This window comes from Ochotona princeps, chromosome 6 (assembly GCF_030435755.1).
Source record: "Ochotona princeps isolate mOchPri1 chromosome 6, mOchPri1.hap1, whole genome shotgun sequence".
Lineage (NCBI taxonomy): Eukaryota > Metazoa > Chordata > Mammalia > Lagomorpha > Ochotonidae > Ochotona > Ochotona princeps.
Window position 1 is genome coordinate 78,990,968 of NC_080837.1, and position 22,971 is coordinate 79,013,938.

Here is a 22,971-nt window from a genome sequence, read left to right on the forward strand (position 1 = left end):
TGTTCAGAAATATGGTATTGCGTGCTACGCCTTGGCATAGTGCCTTGGGTCCTAGGATATCTAACTTTAGTTGCCCGAAGTTTGAACTTTTAATTCAATAAACAGATGAAAATGAGAACACAAAATCAATTGTTTATTTGTGTGCAGGCACCATGTGTTCTTTTGGAATGTAATAAGGTCGAATTTCAAGTGTTCTTCATCTTTTATTAAATTAAAAAAAACAAGAAAACAATTAGTAATTTAATTTAAATTGTGGTTTATGTTAGTAATTTTCAACTTTCCTGGTTCATAAAACCACATGTTACTTTGTGGTGGAGTTTACCTAATTCAGATGTCTGGATGTCTAACGTAGGTCCTAGGACATGACACACACACTGACATGTTTACTGCACGGTGCGTGGATGAAAGGACACCGCAGACCACTTGCCCACACTGTTACCTTAGCCATGTACGCAGACAGGATCAACCCTCAGATCTAGAGATAAAAGACTGACTGACTTTATGCTAAGCAGCTTGTAAGAATTCTGTTTGAGCTCAGGATTGAAATCCAGTACTCTGTGGAAGTAGTTAGCTATGGCGTATTTTATCTTCCATCAGTATGTGAATCTCTTTCTGGTTCATTATGTTTGTGTAAAGTCACTCCAGAACTTTGCACAAATAGAGTATGAATTCTAGAATGTATGTTTGTAAATGTAGGTGTATTTCTCTTCTGGCCTTTATTTGGTAAGAGCATGCGCTGTCAGTCTGTGCCTATCCTTTCTTGGCTAGCTAGCTGCTGGACTAGTGGAGCAGTTACAGAGGACATCCGTGTGTGCGGCTGCCAGGCTCTGTGCCACCTGGGGAGGGTACTGGAGGCTGCGTGTCACAGCCAGTACTCTGAGCTGCTGGGGATCACATAGAAGTCTGGGACCTGGGTGAGGGGCTGCCGAAGGGCAGCCAGGGCCTGGCATCAGATCCAGATGAAGTATTTGCCAACCTTGGTCACAGTGACGCAGCGGAGAAGAAAGGCGCCTTCTTGCATAAGGCCAGGTTTATTTGATTTAAAGTTTGTCCTGTGTTCTGAGGTTCTTTCCTTGTAACGGCCCTGGGGTGTGTATGTTACTTAACAGTGGTGATAGTAGCTGAGTTTCTGACAGCTCTGTCAAGTCAGAGACTGTTTTTATCTTCCTCAGACAGAAGAGAAAGCTACAGTTTGCAGAGGGTAAGAAGTTTTCAGGTGCAGTGCCCAGCTGCTAACCTGTGCCTCAAACCACCCCGCAGCACAGCCTGCCTGGCTTCGCTGGTGACAGTAGGGCACAGGTGTGTCGCTTGGACCTTTTTGGGGGTGGAGCTCATGTCAGCCAGAGGAAGGTGAAGGAGTCCCGTCTTTGGCTGTGCCCTTTGTGTAGCAGTGACAGATCCTGACACAGTGTGAGAAAGACCTTTCAGGCCCCAGAAAGGGGAACGCAGTGGGAGGCAGTGGCATTCCTCTTGCCAGCTGCTGTAAAGCAAAGGCTAGGTGTGTCGGGGGCATCCTTGTGACAAGCGTGTAAGATTTCCAGTGAGCAGGACTTGAAGGTCTCTGCGTCTCCAGCAGGGCGTGGTCATTCTGCGGACCTGTGGGAGGGAGGAGAGTTGGATGCGAGGGCTAGCTAGCTAGTGGCAGTATGTTACTTTGTTCTGCAGGTGTGGAATGCAGGCAGAGAGCCAGAAGGGTTCTAGAGGTGGGCTCCTGCCCATTAGTTTCAGTTCCCTGAGAATTGTGTCAGCAAAAGAAAGCAGAGGTTGTGAGAGCCTGGGGAAGGTCACCTAAGCCTGGTTGGGGTCACAGGGGCAGGGATGCCAGAAAAGGCTCCCAGAAAATCCTTACTCTGGACCATGACTGCCTGCTGCACCATTGTAACTGTGCCAGCTAAGGCTGTGTGTCAGCTCAGTGCCTTCTCTGCCCATGGATGGTGCTAATGGCGTCTTCATTGTTGGGGCTGTTGAATGAGCTGATTGTCACTGTCCTTTGTGATGGCATCAGAAGTGATGCAGCCATGGGCTAGCCCGCTGGAAGTGCCGGCCCCACTCTTGTGTCGCTGTCTCATTTGTGGTGTGTGTATGCCATGCTGGCTCATTTATGAACTGTTCTTGTTTTCTGCCTCACCAGCAGACTTGTTTCCTCAGTTGGATTGTGGATTCCTAAAAGGCAAAGGATATTTTTGGATGGTTTGAGTAGTCACTTTTTGCAGATAGGTTTCACAGATGGTTGTAGATTGGTTGTAGATTTTTTTTTTTTTTTTAAGATTTACTTTATTTTTATTACAAAGTCAGATATACTGAGAGGAGGAGAGATAGAGAGGAAGTGGAGCTGCCGGGATTAGAACCAGCAGCCATATGGGATCAAGGCGAGGACCTTAGCCACCAGGCCACGCCGCCAAGCCCGGTTGTAGATTTTTATAGTCTTTAAATCATGGACATGTTACTTAAAAAAAAAAAAGATTTATTTATTGGAAAGGCAGATATACAGAGAGGAGGAGAGACAGACAGGAAGAGCTTTTGTCCAGTGATTCAATCCCCAAGTGACCGCAATGGCCGGAGCTGATCTGATCTGATCTGAAGCCAGGAGCCAGGAGCTCTTCCAGGTCTCCCTTGTGGATGCAGGATCCCAAATCTTTGGGCCGTGCTCTACTGCTTTCCCAGGCCACAAGCAGGGAGCTGGATGGGAAGTGGAGCTGCTGGGATTAGAACCAGTGCCCATATGGGATCCCAGTGCATTTAAGGCGAGCACTTTAGCTGCTTAGGCTGCTGGGCCGGGACCGGACATGTTACTTTTAGAGACATGTTACTTTTAGGGCTTGTAATGCACCCTCAGAGCAGTGGACAGTGTAATCTGCTGTAGTGTTCTAGAGTTCGGTGTCTGCCATACCTGTAGACCTGAAGATGGCCGCAGGTGTATCTTAGGTCTCTGCTGCCATATGTTCACCATCATTTTCATTTTCATCCAAGTGCCTCACCCTCATTTTTCTGTAGCTTGCCACTGTAGCTCAGAAACTCCTTAGGGGCTGGTACTGTGACGTAGCAAGTTAAGCTACCACCTGTGACACTGGTATCCCTTATGGGTGTTTGAGTTCTGACTGCTCCACTTGCAATCCAGTTTCCTGTTGATGGCCTAGGAAAAGCAGTAGAAGGCAGTCCGAGTGTTTAGGTCCCAGCCACCCATGTGAGGGACCTGGATGCCGTTTCTGGTACCTGGCTTTCTCCTGGCCCAGCACTGGCCCTTCAGGCCATCTAGAGTGGGAGCTGTCACACGGAGCAAAACTGTGTGTCCCTTTCTCTCTCGGTGCATCGCTAACTTTCAAATAAATAAACACAACAAACAACAACAAAAAACCTCCCCGTGAACCTCCATAAATACAGTCCTGCTAAGACAGGATAAAAATCCGAATTTTTTAATTTGTGCAATTTGCTAATCTTCACTGACTTTCATCAGGCAGATTCCTCGCTCTCTCTCAGATGCCTTCTTCCTGTTACTATAACCCTTTTACCCCCTTCTGTCTTCCACATGTCTTTTAGTCACTTCCTGAGGCCCCGCCCCCATGGTGGGTAGCACCTGCTGGCTGTGGTACTTGGGTATTTTTTTTGAATTTTGTGTGTCGAAGACTTGTAGAGTTAGAGTTCTACATACTTTCTCCTCCCATCATGCCTCTTAGGCTGATTTGATTCCTGAGTTTATCTGAAACTGACATGACCAACTTGTCCTAGTTTACCTGAGACTGACCTGGTTTTACTGCTAAAAATTCAGATAATGGAGAAATACCTCCCTTCTGGATGAACTGGTGCAGTAGGCCATCCTAAGCAAACCACAGGTTAGGAAGTAGACATTTAGGGGCCCGGCAGCGTGGCCTAGTGGCTAAAGTCTTCGCCTTGAACGCCCCGGGATTCCATATGGGCGCTGGTTCTAATCCCGGCAGCTCCACTTCCCATCCGGCTCCCTGCTTGTGGCCTGGGAAAGCAGTTGAGGACGGCCCAATGCATTGGGACACTGCACCCGTGTGGGAGACCTGGAAGAGGTTCCTGGTTCCCAGCTTCGGATCGGCGCGCATCGGCTTGTTGCGGCTCACTTGGGGAGTGAATCATTGGATGGAAGATCTTCCTCTCTGTCTCTCCTCCTCTCTCTGTATATCTGACTTTGCATTAAAAATAAATAAATCTTAAATAAAAATAAAAAGAAAAAAAAATAAATAAATAAATAAAGGAAGTAGACATTTAACCTAGTGATTACAGCACCCATGTCCCAGAATGCCTGGATTCTATTCCTGGCTCCTGGCTCCTGGCTCCCGGCTCCCGGCTCCAGCCTTCCCCAGGAAACAGTGCTAGCTCAGGGAACTGGGTTCCTGCACCCACATGGGAGGCCTGCAGGGTCCTGGGCCATCATTACAAGTTTCTTCCTCCACACTAGTATTTAATATGTAAACCAGGACAGTCGAAGTACTCTTGTCTTATGGGTGTGACTAAGAAGCAGCCATTCTCTGCCTTCTTTTTCTTCTCTGTTAGCTGGGTTTCTGTCCCACACCGCTTTATAGTGTATGGCAGTAGCTTAATATGACAATGCTTACCCTTTTTTCTTCAGAGTTACCAGAAAATTGTTATGTGAGCAGAAAACATTTTTTGCTGAGAACTGAGCTGTTTGATGAGAAAGGAATCTTTTGCCATCAGCTCTGTGGACGTATCTTCCAAAAAGGTGGTCTGGTGTCACAGCTTGGGGTGTGCTCCTGAGATGCAGGGTGTGGTGACATTGGGGAACTAAGCACATGCCCATGGCTGTAGAGTGCCTCACTGCATCTTCTGAGCCTCGTCTCCTATAATTCTGAGAGCTGTCCCTTAACTCACCAGCTCCAGCGTGAGTCAGCCAGCCTCAGCAGGAACTGGATTGGAAGCAGAGCAGCTGGAACTTTGGCACGTTTCCATGTGGGATGCTGACGTCACAGGTGGCAGCTCAGCACCAGCCCTGTTTCAGCTTTAAAATTAATGTTTGTTTCAGTGTAATGCATAAGAAATATGTATGTGTTAAATTTTTGCAGCATGGCTTCAAGAGTGCTTTTCTAGCTGAGTAAGGGAGGTGGTGCAGTGTAAGGTGAGGTCTAGGGACATACTTGGAGCCTGTTGTTTTGGTGTTAGGAAATCTGTGTTGTAGGAATATGTCCTCTAACTCTGAACCAAGAGTCATTGGGTTAGTTGTTTAGGTCAACGGCCCACTTACAAACTCAGCCTTACTGGTGAAGAGAAAGGATTTTGGATACGGCTATTTGGGAAACTTCCTGTTTAAGGAGGTTTAGAAGATTTAAATATTGTGTTTGAATTATTCAGTGAGTTCTGTTATATGTCTGCAGTTTGTAGTTTTTGACTTAATTAGAATCTAGTTAAGACTAGTACTTTGTTTGCTGTATCTCACTGTAATACACTTAGTAATTTGTGTGACTATACGGATGCATTTATTGGATTTGAAGTCATAATATTGAAATGTAAGTGCCAGATTTGCTTCTTGCTATTTTTAAGACCATAAGAAAGTGGTTTAACCTCCTTGGGTCCAACAAGCCCCTTACGTGTTTATTAGGGAAAACATCCACTTTACAGGCTAAAGAGCCAGACAGAGCAAATGGAGAGATACTCCCATTGGTTAATTTTTACAGAGTCCTCTGCACGTGTAATTCTGTGACTTTCCTTAGTGTGTGTACCAAGATGGCCCTTTTCTTCCAAGCCCACCTAGTGGCTTGGCCATGTTATTACCGATCCCTGTCCTATGTGGAGCAACTCTTGTCCAGCTGGTGGTGGCTGTATGGTGAGCATGGTGTTGGGCAGAGCCTTCAGGCCTCCGTGTGCTCAACACCCATTTCACAGGCACTGGCGCTGTCTTCACGGTGTGTTAACATCTCAGCGTTGATTAGGAATCAGTCTGTCTGCTACCCTCATGGAGCATGGAACCCTGAGGGTGAGGCAGGCATTTACTTGGAAGTACAGATGAGGACACTTCAAAATGTTCATGGCAGAGTTAATAGATGAGTCTACTTTGGTCCCCCAAAACACTGACATTCAAGATTATTTTCTAATAATTTTGATTTTACATGAAGTTTTTGAGGTCCCCATGTGTATAAGATTGTAGCCCTTAAGAGTATTAGAATTGTATGATTGAATGGAAGGAGGATTAATGCAGGCAGAAAGAGAAGGTAGTCCTGAGACAGTGACTACACAGAGGGAGAAGGGAGGGGTGTCCCAAGGGAGAAGCTGTCCCTAGGTCCCCGGGGATAGAAACCATGTGGGTTGTGTTGGGATGAATGGAAGGCTGTTGTGGGTCAAGAGGATGGTGGCTAAGTGTGCAAGACCCGAGTGGCTATATGAAGGAAGCTGGTCTTTAGAATGGAAAGGGACCCAAGTGACTGGATCCAAGAATTTGACATGAATAAACTTAAAACTGCAAGTGAGTTATGGGAGTTGTTCTTAGAACTAGCCTTCCACATTTTCAAGGACTTTGAATAAAAGTTACTGTAATTCAGATCTATTGCAGCATTTTTGTTGGTGGGTTATTTTAAGACTATACTCTCATTTTTCATGGGTTACAATGACTGTACAAGTTCTGTGTATCCTAGGTTTTTTTTTAAAGATTTATTTTATTTTTATTACAAAGTCAGATATACTGAGAGGAGGAGAGATAGAGAGGAAGTGGAGCCGCCGGGATTAGAACCAGCAGCCATATGGGATCAAGGCGAGGACCTTAGCCACTAGGCCACGCTGCTGAGCCCGTATCCTAGTTTTTTAAATTTTTCTTCTTAAAAGATTGATTGGTTTACTTGAAAGGTAGGGGACAGGAGGGGCTGAGACACAGATATTCCATCTGTTGATTCACTCCCCAAATGGCCACAAAGCCAACTCTGTACCAGACTAAAATCAGGAGCTAGAAACTCCACTGAGCTCTGCCACACGGTTGGCAGGGTCCCAAGCACCTAGGCCGTGTTCTACTGCCTTCCTAAGCTCATTGGCAGGAAACTGGGTCAGAGGCAAGGTGATACACTCAAGCCAGTGCTCAAGTATGGTTGAGGGTTTTTTTGTTTGTTTTAATTTATTTTATTTTTATTGGAAAGTCAGATATACAGAGAGAATGAGATACACAGACAGAAAGATCCTCCCTCCACTGGTTCATTCCGCAAGTGGCCACAAAGGCCAGAGCTGAGTCAGTCTGAATCCACGAGCTTCTTCCATGTCTCCCATGCGGATGCAGAGTCTCAAGGCTTTGGGCTGTCCTCTACTGCTTTCCTAGGCCACAAGCAAGGAGCTGGATGGGAAGTGAAGCATCTGGGATACAAGCTGGCACCCATATGGGATCCCGGTGCATGCAAGGCAAGGACTTCAGCCATTAGGCTAGCATGCAGGGCCCTATGTAATATAGCTTTTAAAAAAGGTTTGTTTTTAGTTGAAAGAGTTAGAGAAACAGAGACAGAGAGAGATCTTCCACCTACTGGCTCACTCCTCAAATGACTGTCATGGCCAGAGTGGGGCCTGTCCAAAGCCAGGAGCCCAGAGCTTCTTTCAGGCTTCCCACATAGGTGCAGGGGCTCACAGACTGGGGTCATCTGCTGCTGCTTTCCCAGGCACATTACCAGGCAGCTGGATAGGAAGTGGAGCAGGTGGGGCTTCAGCTGGTGCTCATGTGGGATGCCATGCCACAGCCAGGTGCTTGACTCACTATGGACCCTGTGTAAATGCATTTTAAAGTAATACTGAACTCTGTCTTTCACTTTGATTCTCAGACACTGGTTTGAGAGAGCAGGTCATGTGTTAGCAAAGCACCAGTGTTCCGTCAGAGCACTTGAAGGAAAGCATGTAGCTTATGGCTTCTCCAGAGTTTCTTTGGCAGATATATAACAAGAGGCGCTAGTCCAGAGAAAGAACAGGCTCAGCCTTCCGTGACTGCACCAGTGTAGGCCCCCAGCTTCTCCTCACCTCAATTTACACGCCTTCAAAGTGGGCAGGAGTGCCCTGTGGAGGCTGTTCTTGTTGAGAGCGTTGGTAAGCAGCCTGTGAAAGTTACCTTTTCTCGTCATTGTTTCCTGAAATATTCCTTCTAGGTTGCATGGTGACTGTTGCTACCTTATGGTGTAGCTATAACTTATGCTTTTTTTCCTTCTTTAAGGAGAAATTGTTGTAAATGAAGTCAATTTTGTGAGAAAATGTATTGCATCAGACACAAGTCAATATGATTTGTGGGGAAAGCTGGTTTGCACTAACTTCAAAATCTCCTTTATTACGGACGACCCAATGCCTTTGCAGGTATGTTTTGTTTGTACACTAATTAATCAAGGTGCGTGACTCTTCAGTAGTACATGTTATTCTATTTAATAAGTCACTGTGGGAAGATTATAGTAAAACTCTCTGACGAATATAATGTTGCGAATGCACTAAAACTCAAGAGTTTTAGAAGAATGTTGGGACTTTGATAAGCAATAGAATTAATTCGTTTAAAGAAACGCCTTGCTGTGTTTGTGCTCTGTGATCGCACTACTTTATAAAAACAAACATATCCTGTTTTATTTTTATTTTTTCACTTTTAAAAATTAATTGTTCTGTTCCCAGAAGTCAAATTTTAATTTTTAAATTTAATGGTCTTTTAACTGGGGTCAGGATTGTGGCGTAACAGGTCAAGCTGCTTCCTGCAGTGCCAGCGTCCATTGCGTGCCTGTGTGAGTCCCAGCTGCTCCACCTGCACCCCAGCTCCCTGCTGAGGGCCTGGGAAAGCAGCAGCAGAGGGCCCACCCTTGCCAGAGACCCAGATGAAGCTGTCTCTTTGGCCTGGCCCCTCCCTGGTGATTGTGGCCATTTGAGGAGTGAATCAGCAGATGGAAGATCTCTCTCCTTGTGTCTGTCACTCACTCTCCAGCTCTGTTGCTGTGCTTTTCAAATAAATACATAAATAAATGAAAATGAATTTTGATTTGTGTCACATGTATCTGTCTCTGAGATCTCTGTGTATCATAGTCATTGTTCACTCATGAAATACTTGCATATTAACCCTAATAAATGAATAATCTCACTGTGCATATTTTTCATGTACTCATTCATTTATGTGTTTGTTGTTTATGTGTTATATTCTTCTGTAGTCATAACTAAATTTGAGGTGTTCAGAGACATTGCAAAGATAAAGATACTGACTTATTTGGATGTAGACTTGGGTTTTTCCTTATGTATCATTATGAATCACTATGATTTATAATCCCAAAACCCTCAGTGTAAATGAGGATCCTATACCTGGAAGAGCTTGACTCTAGTACCACCAATAGCGTGGACCAACTCCATGCTGCCAGCAGGGATGGTGTCTGTCAGCTGTGTTCTTAGTTTGAAAATGAATATAAAATGTTTGTTGTTAGCAGGGGAAAATGAGTTACAGTTTGTCAACAGCTTTTTTTGTAAGATTTTTTTCTGGAGGGTGGTCTGCTCTGAAAAGATACTTTCTACTCTAAAATCTCTATTATGAAAATCAGGCATGGTTTTCCGTATTAAAATGGGAATTGCTGGAGCCCCTTTGTCTTGGCTAGTTTATGGCCAGCTTCTCCAGCACCAGACATGCGGATGTTTGCCTGTGAAGTGCTTGGCTGTTGGAACTATACTGCGGTATGCTTGTACATGTGACTTCACCTTTTCGTGTAGGAGTGAGGAGAGCCTGGCCGTGACTGCCTTCTTTCTCTGACTGTGCTTTACTCCTGCAGTGTGCTCTAAGGTGTTCTGTCCCCAGGAAAATCCTAGCTAGCTACACGCGAAAAAGCTTGCTGTGCTTTGTAGATATAGCTGCTACAGTTTCCCTTCACACCTAAACTGAAGTTCGTTTCACCATTGTGAGGTTATTGAGAAAAGAATTAATGTGAACTTTTTTATTTCAGAAATTCCATTACAGAAACCTCCTTCTTGGAGAACATGATGTCCCTTTAACGTGTATTGAACAAATTGTAACAGGTATGCTGTATGCTTGGAATTTTTCCTTAAAGAGTCATATCGCTTAAATGCTTGAGTTGAAATTTTATTTCTAGTAGGTTAACTGATGCTGTTATTTTTTGAGTTCCATCAATATTAGAAAGAAATAAAGAATGTTATTTTTAAATGGAGATACAAAATGTGTAGCTTTTAATAGTGTATAAATTTTGTTCTCGTAATTAAAATTTAGTCGTTAACTATATCTCGGTTGTGGTGATTGTATACAAACTGTATGTTGTAAAATATCTTCAAAAGCAAAGAGTTAAAATGGACTACCCAAAGTACATAAGTTATAGATAAATGTGAAGTCTGCGGAGAAGGAGTTTTTGAGTGGTGGGTGCCCTTCTAATTATTTTCACTGAGAATTTTTCAAGCGTACAAAGTGTAACAAAAACATTTTTTTTTACATATTTTCCTATCTTTTTTCTTTTAGTAAATGACCACAAAAGGAAGCAGAAAGTACTCGGGCCTAATCAGAAACTGAAATTTAATCCTACAGAGTTAATTATTTATTGTAAAGATTTCAGAATTGTCAGATTTCGCTTTGATGAATCAGGTCCTGAAAGTGCCAAAAAGGTAAATATTGTTAAATTTTATCAATTTCTGCATTCTTTATTATATTCACCAGCTTTTTTGGTATGTTGAAATTTTCATTTCTCCATTGTTCAGTGTTGGTGAGGATATAGAAGTTATCATCCATCCTCTTAAATAAAGCTGAAGCAAAGTATTTTAGCAGCTGCTTTTTTGTATTAATTTACAGCTGCTTTAAAGCACTTTATATAATTTTCTTATCAACTCCTAAAATATTACAGATTAACCTGTGGAAATGCACATTTCTTTTACATTAAGACCATTCCTAACCCATGTCATTCTTGGTTGAAAAGTTGAAGATACGCTATAATTGGGATTTGGTAACATTTCTAATTCATTATCACAAAATGAAGCAGCTGAGAGCCTGACTAAGCTCATGTTAAGTTATAGGAGAGGACTTGTGTTTGTTGGTGCTTTAAGGATGAAGAGTATCCTCTGGTTTTTTGACCGCTTGGCAGCAGCAGCTGAGGTTGGGCAGGAAAAACCAGACAGGAACTCCATGTGCATCTGCCCCACAGGGGTGGCAGCACCTTCAGTATCTGGGCCGTTGTTCACTGCATCCCAGGCCTGTTACCAGAGAGCTAGAGTGGAGTAGCCAGGACTCAGACTTGCACTGTAATGCGGGATGTGGGTGTCCCAGGGAGGTGGGGGCTTGAAGTGTTGTGCCACAGCACCTGCTCCAAGCTAGGAACTTTTCTTGGCTTTTTCCCCTTTCCTTCCAGGGGATGTTCGTTAGCTGCCCATGGAGTAAAATGCAAGGGCAGAAGTGTCCACTTGTTTGGTTGTCTGCTCTGGCTCTGCCAACAGGGTGAAGCTTGTAGCCCTAGGCCTCTCTGTTTTGTCTGTGATGCAGCAAATGCAGTGAGCAGTGAAGCATTCCCCACAGGTCGGCTCTCAGGTGCTGGGAATACAGCAGCAGTGGGCTAGGAGTCACTTCTGCTCAGAACTGAGGCAGCCTTTGCACTGCCAAGCAGTGGTGACATTCGTTTGTCATAACTGTGATAAAATTACGTGTGATCTCAAAAAGGCATGTCTAAAAGATCCTAAGGCAGTGGTCTTCATCTGCTTCAAGGAGAAAGTGATTCTAACAGTTGCAAATAGAAGCAATAGTTTCTCCATAGAAAGTCAACATGAGGTGGATATCTGAAAATACGTGACAGTGGGACTGTCCATTGGTATGTCCACGGGCTCTAAGGCTAAAAATTCTTGAATAGCATCTAAATAACCATCTCTTGGCACACTACCATTGACAGTTCACTAGGCAACTAGTGGGCCCTTGATTCACCTATTTGATTCTAATATTGTGATACGGGCTTTTGATTGGTTTGCTGTGCCTCTGCTGATACAGAAATACTTTAGAATTAAGTAGTATGCTGTGTTAAAACCTTAGCCAAGTTACTTTCTCAAATCTATAATTGATCAAAGTGTCAAAAGCTTGCCTGTGAAAATTCTAACTTAAAATATATAGCATCTCCATAGATCTTGTAAACAGTTAGTGCAAGGTATCTTTGAGTAAGCGATTTATTCCACTAGGCTCAGTATTCTTTCAGGAAGTTTAAATCACTCCTTTCACTCCCTTACTGTATTTTTTCAGATAAACACTTTTTTTTTTCTTTTGGATAGAGATCTCTTATTTCCTGGTTCAACTCCCCAACATGTCCACAGAGATCAGACCTGAGCCAAGCTGAAGCTGGGAGCCAGGACACTGATATAAGTTTCAGGGACTTCATTGTTTGAGTTATCTCCTGCTTTGTCCAAGAGTATACAGTAGCAGGAAATTGGAATCAAGAAGAGTTGGGACTTGAACCCAGGCACTCTGTTAGGTGTGGGTATCCCTACTGACATGTTAACCCATTAGGCCAGTCACCTGCCCTAGATGACACTATCTCAGTAAGTAGGAATCATAGTTGTTTGGCTTAGTTACAGAGCCACAAAAGAGTGACTGGGTCATTTTTTATGTGTGAGAAAGTAATGCTCGGTTTCACAAGACAGAAGAAAGGATAAGATGCAGTTTGTTTCCCGGGCTTTAGGTCTAGTTGAGAAGATAAAGTAGTGACAAACCTCAGCCAAGTAGCAGAAAAAGAAGTTCCCACACAAATGATTGGTTGCAAAGTGAACAGAATATAAAACGTTTTCTGAAAATTTCAGGGGATCACTTGCTTGGTGTATGCCAGGGAATGATGGAGGCCCTCTCTGAACCGCCGCACGAGCTGCCCAGCTGGTGCCCTGTCGCAGGTCTTACAGTCTGAAAACCGAGTGTGTCTTCTGTCTAGTCATAGGGCGGGGAATGCAGGAACAGCAGAGGCAATTGGAACATAAGTTATTGTGGTTCACTTGTTTTCTCATAGAGGTTTGGTTTGGTGTGAACACCAAAATTGGTTGGCTTTCTGAGCTGGAAACAAACACTGGCATGCTCTTCTATTTCAAGTAAAATTTCTCATCTAAAATTAGGTAACTGTTGGAAAGTTAGAGCTCATTTTTACCTCCTGGAAACGTTGGATAGTTTCTGAGTTTTCTCTGGAAAAGTTCTTTGTTTTAATAAGTTGTCTAAAGATGACCAGATGTATGTTTGACTATTCTGATGAGTGAGTGGTTATTTTTTGAAATACTGAAAGCATTTTGAATTTTGTTTGAAATAGGAAGTATCTCAAAATACTGAATTGGTTCATACTTGTTAAATACTGCTCTGAAACCTGAGTATTTAGTTGATGTCAATATTAGATCTTTCTGCAGCTATATTCATATTCATCCTCTTATCCTTGGATCATCATGGGAAAATAACAGTTTTGGGGAAGAGTTGATGTAAAGGAGGAAGGACTATGTTGATGTCAAACTGGACATCTGACCTCATGGCAGCCTTGAGCCACCCTTTCCTTTGGGTAAAGGGTAAAAATTTAAGAAATTTAAAAAAATCCATTTTTAATGCCACACACGCGCACATGTCCTACATGCTGGTAAGTAGAATGTACATGCTTTGTCTCCAACTGTTTTCTCAAATCACTTGGTTATGAACCACCACTTATTCAAGTGCACTTTCTAGGAGTGAGCGGTTCATCTGATGCAAGAGCCTGTTGCCTTTTTCCTGAACTGTCATTTTTGTCTTGAATATTTTAACTGAATTTTTAGTTTTCTAACCATAGAAATGAAGGAAACTGGCTTTGTTTGCAAATGGGATAGGGCTTGTTGGGATTGGCGTGTCCCCTCTACCCACACCTCTCTACCTTCACTGTCATGTGGTCTTAGCGGAGAAGCAATGCACTTGTTTTTTTGTTTTGTTTTTTAAGATTTATTTTATTTTTATTACAAAGTCAGATATACAGAGAGGAGGAGAGACAGAGAGGAAGTGGAGCTGCCGGGATTAGAACCAGCAGCCATATGGGATCAAGGCGAGGACCTTAGCCACTAGGCCACGCCGCCGAGCCCCGAAGCCATGCACTTGTAAGTGCTTCTGGCTCTGTCCAGATACAAGTACCTGCCTTGTCCAAAAATTCCTCCTTTATACAGTATTTTGATTTTTTTTCTCCAGTAAAATATTCTTTTTATTTCTTATGATAGTTAGGGCACCTATTGCAAAGGCATTTTTTAAATATAGTTTTTCTAAAAAGATTTAATGCTTAAATAACTGAAAAAGTGAATCTTACAGAGGAAAGCAAGAAATCTGACAAGTTTTTTTAAATAGTCCTTTTTTAAGACAGATATACAGAGAAGAGGAGAGACAGAGAGGAAGATCTTCCATCCAATGGTTCATTCCCCATGCAGCTGCAACAGCTGGAGCTGAGCTGATCCAAAGCCAGGAGCCAGAAGCTTCTTCTGGATCTCCCACATGGGCACAGGGTCCCAAGGCCTTGGGCTGTACTCAACTACTTCCCCAGGCCACAAACAAGGAGCTGAATGGAAAGTGGATCTGCGGGGATTAGAACTGGCACCCATATGGGATCCCAGTGCGTGCAAGGTGAGGATTTTAGCCACTAGGCTGTCGCACTGAGTCCTTAATAGTTCATTTTAAAAAGTTCAGAAAGAACACTTTCTCAGTGTTCGATGTAACAACAGGAATGTAATCCTTGTAAGACACTCGGTTTTTGTGTCTTTGTAAAGCCAAAGATGCCCCTCACTTAGGCTTTATGAAATACTGTGTCTACTTGGAATTGACCTCTGAACATCCGTACCTTTACTCCAACTTGTGTCCCCGCCCCCGCAGGCTGGAGCAATTACACTGAGTCCCAGTTTCACAGTAATTTTACACATTCTCCTCTATCTCCCACCCAGTGAGCTGCTGTGCTGCTTGTAGGGGCTTTTTAGAATAGGATGTGTTGTCGGGTTTTGTCTTGCAGGTAAGCTTTGTTTTATTGTAGTTTTTGCTTTGTGACTTCAGAAAAAGTTGTCCAAACAATGATCCGTGAATTTTGTTTATGTAAACATGACCTGTGACTGCTTTCGGTTGTCTTAGAGGATGTGTTAGGTTAACTTAGCTGGAGCACTTGAATGACCGAGTGCTCACTTTGTGACCTGGTAGGTTTGCAGAACAGCCCCTGTTAGACACAGAGCACCCTCAGAATGACTGACAGAAGGCCATGAAATGCCGGCGTCTTCAGAGCTTGTCTCAGGTCTGCAGGGCGCTCTCTCTTGGTCCCATCTCTGAGTTTGTATTCTCCCTTCTTTTTTTACTGTCACATTTCATATTGCCCTTCCTTGCTGTTTTTGTTTTCTTCCTGCTGCACTTGTCATTACCTGATTTCCTTTTTTTTTTTTCTTATTTATCTTATTCAGTATCTGCCTTCTCCAGTAGAATGTAAGCTTAATGGGAACAGGAATTTGCTTAATTCCCTACTTCCTTGAAGCTTTGATCATGGTAGGTGCTCAGTAGTGTTTGATGAGCAAGGAAGAAATGTGGCATCTCCTATGTAACTGAACTTGAGGGTCAAAGTATGACAACCACCTTTGTCCTACTTGTAATCCACACTTGCTGGAAGTACAGCTACATAAGCACAAAAATGTAGACACTTTATGCTGAAATCGTCATCATTCGGAGATGACAGGAGGGTTTCTGGAATTATACTCTGACAGTTGCTCAGCCAAGGAAGGCTTGTGGAGGCAGTGGTGTTGAACAGAGTTTGCAGTTCTCAGCAAGCTTAGACAAGAGGGGAAGGATTTCCCTAGCAAAGAGGGTGACAGAGGAGATGGCTGAGCTGCAGCAGACAGAATGTGTTCAGACATGTTGCTTTCTGACCACAGACTTCCGAGTCAGCATGGAAAGAACAGGGACTGGTAAGGAAAACCAGTTTTATCATGAGTCAAGATTAAGGGTATTTAATTTATTGTGTAGGTATCTGTGAAACATAGCAGGCTACAGAGAACAAAATTATTCATAATTACATCTTTCAAAGTCAATTCTGAAGTACTGTGTATTTCCATAATGTAGGGAATTCCGCCGAGGTGTTGTAAGATAAATATGACTTAAGGATATGACAATGACAGTATAATGAAATGGGACAAGTGTGAAAAATGTATGGATGAAAGTACAACAAAGCTTATTTAATTTATAAATAAAGTTTATTTAATTTATAAACTAACTGTGGTACCAAAGGAATAGCAAGAGAGGACTCTCAATGCACAGATTTCAGTAGCTTTGCTCCTTTAAGAAGCACTTCAAGGAGCATGTTGGATAGAGTAAGAATGGCAATATGGAGAGCTATCTCCTTACTTTTCTATGTGGGACCCTTATAGAAGTTTCTCAGGATACTGAGAATTTGGGACATTATTTGAGGTAAAAGTAGTGATCAACCTCACGTCCTTGTTTACTTGTTATAATTTAGCAAGACAAGAAACATTTGTTCCATAGAAGCTCTGATGAGGTGTAGTTAATAACGAACTGACACATATTTGCTGGTTAATGGAATTTGCATCATCTCACTTGAAACACCACAACTTTGACACGGCTAATGCCCACGCTTTTCTTACTCACCGTCCAAAGTATGTTGTCTGACTTAATGCTTTCTTTCTAAATGATACTTAACCGTATTTAAGTTTTGCTGTCTTCTTCTTGAAACTACCTTAAATTTTTCTTCTCTACTCATTTTAAGAGCCTTTTCTGTCACAGTCTGGATCGGGTCTGTAGGCTTCATTCTGTGCAGTAGCAGTCAGTAACTCAGTTCCCTCACACGAGCTCCTCTTCAGACCAAGCACGTATAAAGGTTATCTACCAAACACAGGTATCGTCATTGTACTGAGAAGCAGGTTGAGAGTGGGATTGGCTTCACTCTGGTTACCTAGCAAGAGTCTCCCCTGGTCTGTCCATCACAGCCTGTAGCCTCACACCGTTGGAGCTTCACCAAGCCTTTCTGATATAACTCTGATATACCATGTGTTTTTGGGTTTCTTGCTCTTTTTATTTTATTTATTTTTGTGTGTGTGGTTGTTTTTCTATTAGACTTTTTGATTCATGCCTTTCTAACCCACCAAAAATGAAGTTGTTGGCTTTTTTTTTTTTTAATTTTCTTTTTGTTTGTTTTGAGTGGATATGTTCTCACTGCCCTTTTGGAGGATGTTTCTTTGACTTTCCAGTTCTGTTTATTGAAATATAATTACTTTCCAATTAAAAATCAGCTTACCCAATGCATACTAACTACTTACCATGTGCTGACTGGAGCATTTGGTAGTTTCCTGAGGGCATAGCAGTGAGTGAGAAACTTGGCTGTAAGGAATGCTTTCGCCTTTAGGTGAACAGAAAAACATGTAGCTAGTACCCACAGTCACTGCTCCAAGATGCGCCCAGGGACCAAGGCCTTGTTGTACATTTCATTTAACCAAGTGTGTTAAAATCAAATTCTAAATGTAGAATTTTTCCTAGGTATGCCTTGCAATAGCTCATTATTCCCAGCCAACAGACCTTCAGCTACTCTTTGCATTTGAATATGTTGGGAAAAAATACCACAATTCAGGTAAATATGAACATATTAAATATTGTAACTAATTTTACATGTATAAATTTTATTCTTATGTTTATCAGAAGCCTCGAAGTACATGAAGCTTTAATGGATAGTTTCCTAACTCTTAGATAAGTAAACAGTGTACACTAAAAGAACTGATCATCGTCAGAGTCTTTCTTTAAGATTTATTTATTTATTTGAAAGTCAGAGTTACTCAGAAAGGGAGAGAGCTTCTATCTGCTGGTTCCTTCCCCAGATGGCTCAACAACCAGGGCTGAGCTAGGCTGAAGCCCGGAGCTTCTCCTGGGTCTGCCACATGGTTCAGAGACCCTGGCACTTGATCCTTTTTCTGCTGCTTTCCCAGGTGCGTTAGCAGAGAGTGGAGGTAGAACAGAGGGGGAAGCCCACGTAGGAAGCCAGCACCACAGGCAGAGGATTTTCCCGCTGTGCCAGACCCCAGGCTATTTCTTGAAAAGTGATCAGGAAGAACCTATAGATGTGGGCTTATAAAAATCATGTCAAATATTTTACCTCTAGTTGCTGAGTTGTCTGTTATGATGAAGCATATATCCCTAGCCCATTTTAATTGATAGCACAGGCTAAAATAATCTTAGAATGCTGGCAGAAAATTAAAAAATGGTTCAGAAGCATTTTCTTTTCTATCAAGGTGTGAGTTCATACAAAAGCTGAAACAATTAAAAATTTATAGCAGACTTTGTTAAGATACCCAAAATACTTAATATTTCTGAGTAAGAGCGGAGAAAGGTGAGCATCTATCCAAATTATCCAAATTACATGGTTTTGTGCAGGTACGGTAATTTGCACCATCGGGCAGCTGTGATGTCACCAAGGAGCGTTCATATACATCTGTGCTTTCTGTTTGTATACAGACAGACTTTAATAAACTATTTTTTCAGATTCTTCTAAAAAGAGGAAAACAAAAAGGCTGTGTCTCCTGTTAGATGCACATTGGCTAGATTGGAGCACATGTTCTTTATTGGTTTGAGGAAGAAAATAAAGCAGTCTATTGTATGATGAAAGACTTTGTTCATTCCAGCACATTCTGGATCTTACAGACTACTAGTAATTGTACTGCACTTTTATATTTTGTTACCTTGAACCTTATGATAAATAGCCTGCAAAATAAAAACATTGCTGGTTTGCAAATGCATTAAAATGTAATTTTCATACACAATATATGGTGTAAGTACAGTTTTATTGTTTTAAAAGATATCAGCATTATAAAAGATGTGGAATATTACAGTGCTTTCCAGAAAGACTTCTGTAGTACGATTTAGAAGCTGGATAACTAGTATTATCAATTTTTCTTATCAAAATGTACACTAATTGTAACTTAGACCTGAGTAATGCATTTGTTTTTTTAAATTTATTTTTTAATATAAAGTAAATTCACTTACTATCTTCAAGTGGTCTAGATCCTGCGCTGGCAGGTCAGTGTTCCCTGGTTGTCATCAGGCTGCAGAAGGAGGATCACCAGGTATCTTAGAGCCTTACCCAGAGTTGCAGGGGAATGGTGCTAAGAGGGTTAAGAGCTGAAGGAGACGGTCTTCAGTTCCCACCTAAACTTGTTTTTGAACCAGACCATGTTTTTTTCATGCTTCTATTTTTCTGGTAGAAAAGACTGGTCCGATGTATAGAGCCATGACTTCTGCAATAATGTAATGACTCGGACTAAGTAAATACAATAAACTTTGCTATGCAGTTGGCAACCTGATGCCTGCTTTAAATTGCTTTTCACATTTTTTTTCATCCCATGTGGGCATCTTCGATTCATATTACTGCCAAGAGTTGATTGACCTGTAACAGCTCCTCTGCTGCGGGGTTTTCTATCAGGCAGTCCTGTTTCCTCTTGTATAGTTTATTGGTACAGTTTAATTATTAGGGCCTAAAGCATTCAGTAGTTGCTTTTTATACTAGATCCTTCAGACACCTGCCCCTTTGACAAGTACTTCATAAACATAACACTGGCCAAGGTTTTGTGAAGCTTCTTCATAGGATAACATCCTTTAATATCCTTCCATGCTGTTACAGAAGCATAAACTGCAGCTTTAAGATCAAAAGAAGCCTGAGAGTTCCACACACTGCAGTCAGAATTCATTAAATTGTGAGTGAAAGATGCCCAATAATCCTCTCTTGAACTTCTGGATGACACGTTGATTCATTGACTGGATAAAAGAAGTCCTTTTTGCAGGCAGGTAGGTGACAATGCCATTTCCACATCTAAAATTAGAAGATGACCCCTGCAGTCACTGAAGAAAGCAATCCTTTGGCTGGCCTTAGACGTGGCAAGGTGGTTCCCTCATGTCTAGTGTCACAGGACAGTCATCCACGTGCTCCTGTGGGTGTCCTCAAGTACGGGAGGATGGCAGGGCCCTCAGGCTTCGCTCAGAACCCGCTGCCCACGGGCACCCAGGAGCACGAGCCCAGCCCAGAGCCGTGTTTCATTCTGAAAAGAACCCATGAGAACTCGGCTTTCCTTGATCCAGCCATTCTTAGACACAGACTTTTAGAAGTAGAGATGCCTCTTATAAAATTAATAAGGTGTCAGATTATGTTTCTGGACTAAAGAATTGAAAACCAGCTGACATTGTCTGCAGGTCTAGTTCAGCAGCTCCAGCTCCGCATGGATCTGCTGACAACTGCTGAGATGAGATCCGAGGTTTTAATGTGGGTTCACAGAAAAACGTGTTCCAGTGGAAAATTATTTTTAGATTTTATCAGTTAGATTAATAAAAATCTTGGCATTGGATTTTCCATGAAATCTTATTTTTAAAAAAATACATAATACATTTGAATTGTTGTAGGAACTTTACATTTGTTCATTATCCACTCTTACCACTCCCAGTGTAGTTACAAAGCATTGTGATTTGTCTTTTTTCTTGAATATTAGGATTCATAAGCAGCCACAGGCATCAGAATCATTTGGGCCTTTAGCAGCGGAACTGTGTTGGCACACACAATCAGAATTTCCCCTTTTAGAACCACTTTCTCATTTGAGCCCATTAATGATCATAGCTCTCTATTTTTCACTTCTGAGGTCTGTGCTGCCGCTACTAGGATAGTCTGGTTTTGTATGGTTACCACTATTTTATTTTAACTTTGAGAGAGCACATGCTCACTCAAACTCCCATGCGTTGATTCACTCCCCAAATGCTCAACAGCCAGGGTTGGCCATGCTGAGCTGGGAGTGGAAACTCAGCCTAGGCTCCACTGTGAGGGGCAGGAGGCAATCACTCGTGCTGTGACCTGCTGCCTCCAAGGGTTTGTTCTGGCAGAGCAGCTGGAGTCGGGAGCTGCAGCTGGGACTTGGTGTGGGATGAGTGCTAGGCACCCACCTGGCCAGGACGACTTTTCTTATGTTTCCTGTTGCCTAGGGCCATTCTGAACATTAATTGGGTCAATTTACTGGCATCTATCTAAACTAACCTGAAGTCTAGGATTCCACTTACAAACTGAATCACAGAGAAGCAGTTTCATAATTCAAGTAGCACATTCTCAGCCCCGCTTAATAAAGTCTGCAACGCAGAACAGTGTTAGATTTTGAACTAGGGATTTGTTGCCAGTCTATTTGTATACCTCAACTGAACGTGTGGATATGTTCTTCATACGCTTCTGTGCTCCTGTGTGCTGCAGCTGGAACATTTGGAACAGTGTTGAACAACAGTCATGTTACCACATCATTTCTGTTTCTGCTTTTAAGGGAGGTGCCATGTGCTGCATATTTTTTTTTAAATACACTGTATCAACTTAGAAAAATTCCCTTTCCTTTTTATTCCAAATTGGCTAACTTTTTTTCCGGGTTGCTTTTTTGTTTTTGTTTTTGGTGAAATCACAAACAGGTGTTGGACTCTGTAAAATGTTTTTCTGTATTTACTGAGCTGATCTTGTGGGGCTTTCTCCCTGTAGCTAAACCTTGTGGTGAACCAGCAGAGTTCTCTGTGTTGGTGCTCTTCATGCTCTGTAGACACTGGGGGTTACTTGAAGACTCACGGCAGGTCTTGTGTTCTAGAGCGATGACTGCCCATGCATTCACCTATGAAGCGTATGCAGGACATATGAATTAGCATCTTAATGTTAAAGCAGTCTGTGACAATCAGAAACACTGAGTAACCTTTCTTTCTTTACTTTATTTACTGGAAAGGCAGAGTGACAGTAGGAGGGAGAGACACAAAGGAGAAAGAGATCTTGCATCTGCTTATTCACTCCCCTAAACATCTAGGGCTAGGCCAGGTGGAAGCCAGGAGCCTGGTCCTCCCACATGAGTGCTCTATTTTTGATCCTAGTGTTCGGGCGTCTTCTGCTTTCCCAGAGGTGTTAGCAGGGAGTTGGATAGGAAGCAGAGCGGCTGGGACTTGAACGAGTGTTCCAGTAAGAGCTTAACTTGCAGTGCCACAACACTGACCTCACACTAAGTAATTCCAATGCTGGGCAAAAAAACAATTACATAAGACCTTTCACAGTCTGAAGTAGCACTCACTGTCCATTGATGTCACTTGTGCTGCCTGGCAGGGTAGCTGCTAGCCTAGTGGTTATTGAGGACTTGAAATGTGGCTAGTGCAACTGATGGACTGAAGTTTTAATTTTGCTGCTTTTTTTCCTTTAACTTTAACTTGAAATGGGCGTGTAGAACTAGCAGCTTTTCTTTTGGGCAGCACTGACATAGAGTCTAGGCCCCAGCTAATCCAACCTCTCTCCCACAATCTCTTGCCTCCTTAATGCTCTAACTGAATTTAATTACTTGATGTTGTACAGTTACACCATGTTTTGTGTTCTCTGACCAGCTACCTGGAAACTTTGACTCTTTTTTTAGGACTCTGTTCAGATGTGGTCAAGTCATAAAACCCTCCATGCCCCAGCTTCCTCTCTCAGCAAGAGATAAGGGTTTCTTCTTCCACATCTTACGCACTCAGACATCCAGTGTGCTCCTGCGTTAGTGCTTTCTGTATAGAGATAAAATGTTACCATGTTGCTCTCAGACCTGGACACCTGGAGGGTTCTCAGGAAATAATTGTACCATGAGTTAATAAATAATCAGTAGCAATGGACATGGGAGATTCATGGGACAATAAAGGACATCTTGTGGTTACAAAGGAGGGTGAGAATTGGGAGTTATGGAAAATTAAGGCCAGATCATGTAAATGAGGAATCCTTAAGACAACAAGAAGTCATTCAGTTGGTTTGATTCAGGTGGGAAATGAACACGACTGCGCTTTAGGACCCCGTACTGTCATTGTAAAAGCATCATTTCAGGGAAAAGTGTCTTGTAGCTTTTGTCTGATTCGAGGCCGGTTAGAACATCCTGTCAGGGATGTCACTGGGGAGACTTGCCCTGGTTGACTGTGGCAGGAAGACTCAGGGTCAGGATGGGTTGTTCCAGGTGTTGTCCCAAATTGCCTGGATAACGCTGATCAACTGTTGGGCTGGTGTCTCTGCAGTCACATTACAAGCACAC

The 22,971-nt window shown here is 42.6% G+C and overlaps 1 protein-coding gene across 1 annotated transcript in view; it reads left to right on the plus strand.

Annotated features, from left to right (window-relative positions):
- Positions 1–22,971, plus strand: part of MTMR10 (myotubularin related protein 10) — a 44,577-nt gene that overhangs the window by 4,029 nt on the left and 17,577 nt on the right. Inside the window, exons 3-6 of the mRNA XM_058666540.1 lie at positions 8,150–8,286; positions 9,891–9,963; positions 10,415–10,557; positions 17,420–17,510. Of these exons, the coding sequence (XP_058522523.1) occupies positions 8,150–8,286; positions 9,891–9,963; positions 10,415–10,557; positions 17,420–17,510 (444 nt within the window). The remainder of the gene's footprint in view (positions 1–8,149; positions 8,287–9,890; positions 9,964–10,414; positions 10,558–17,419; positions 17,511–22,971) is intronic.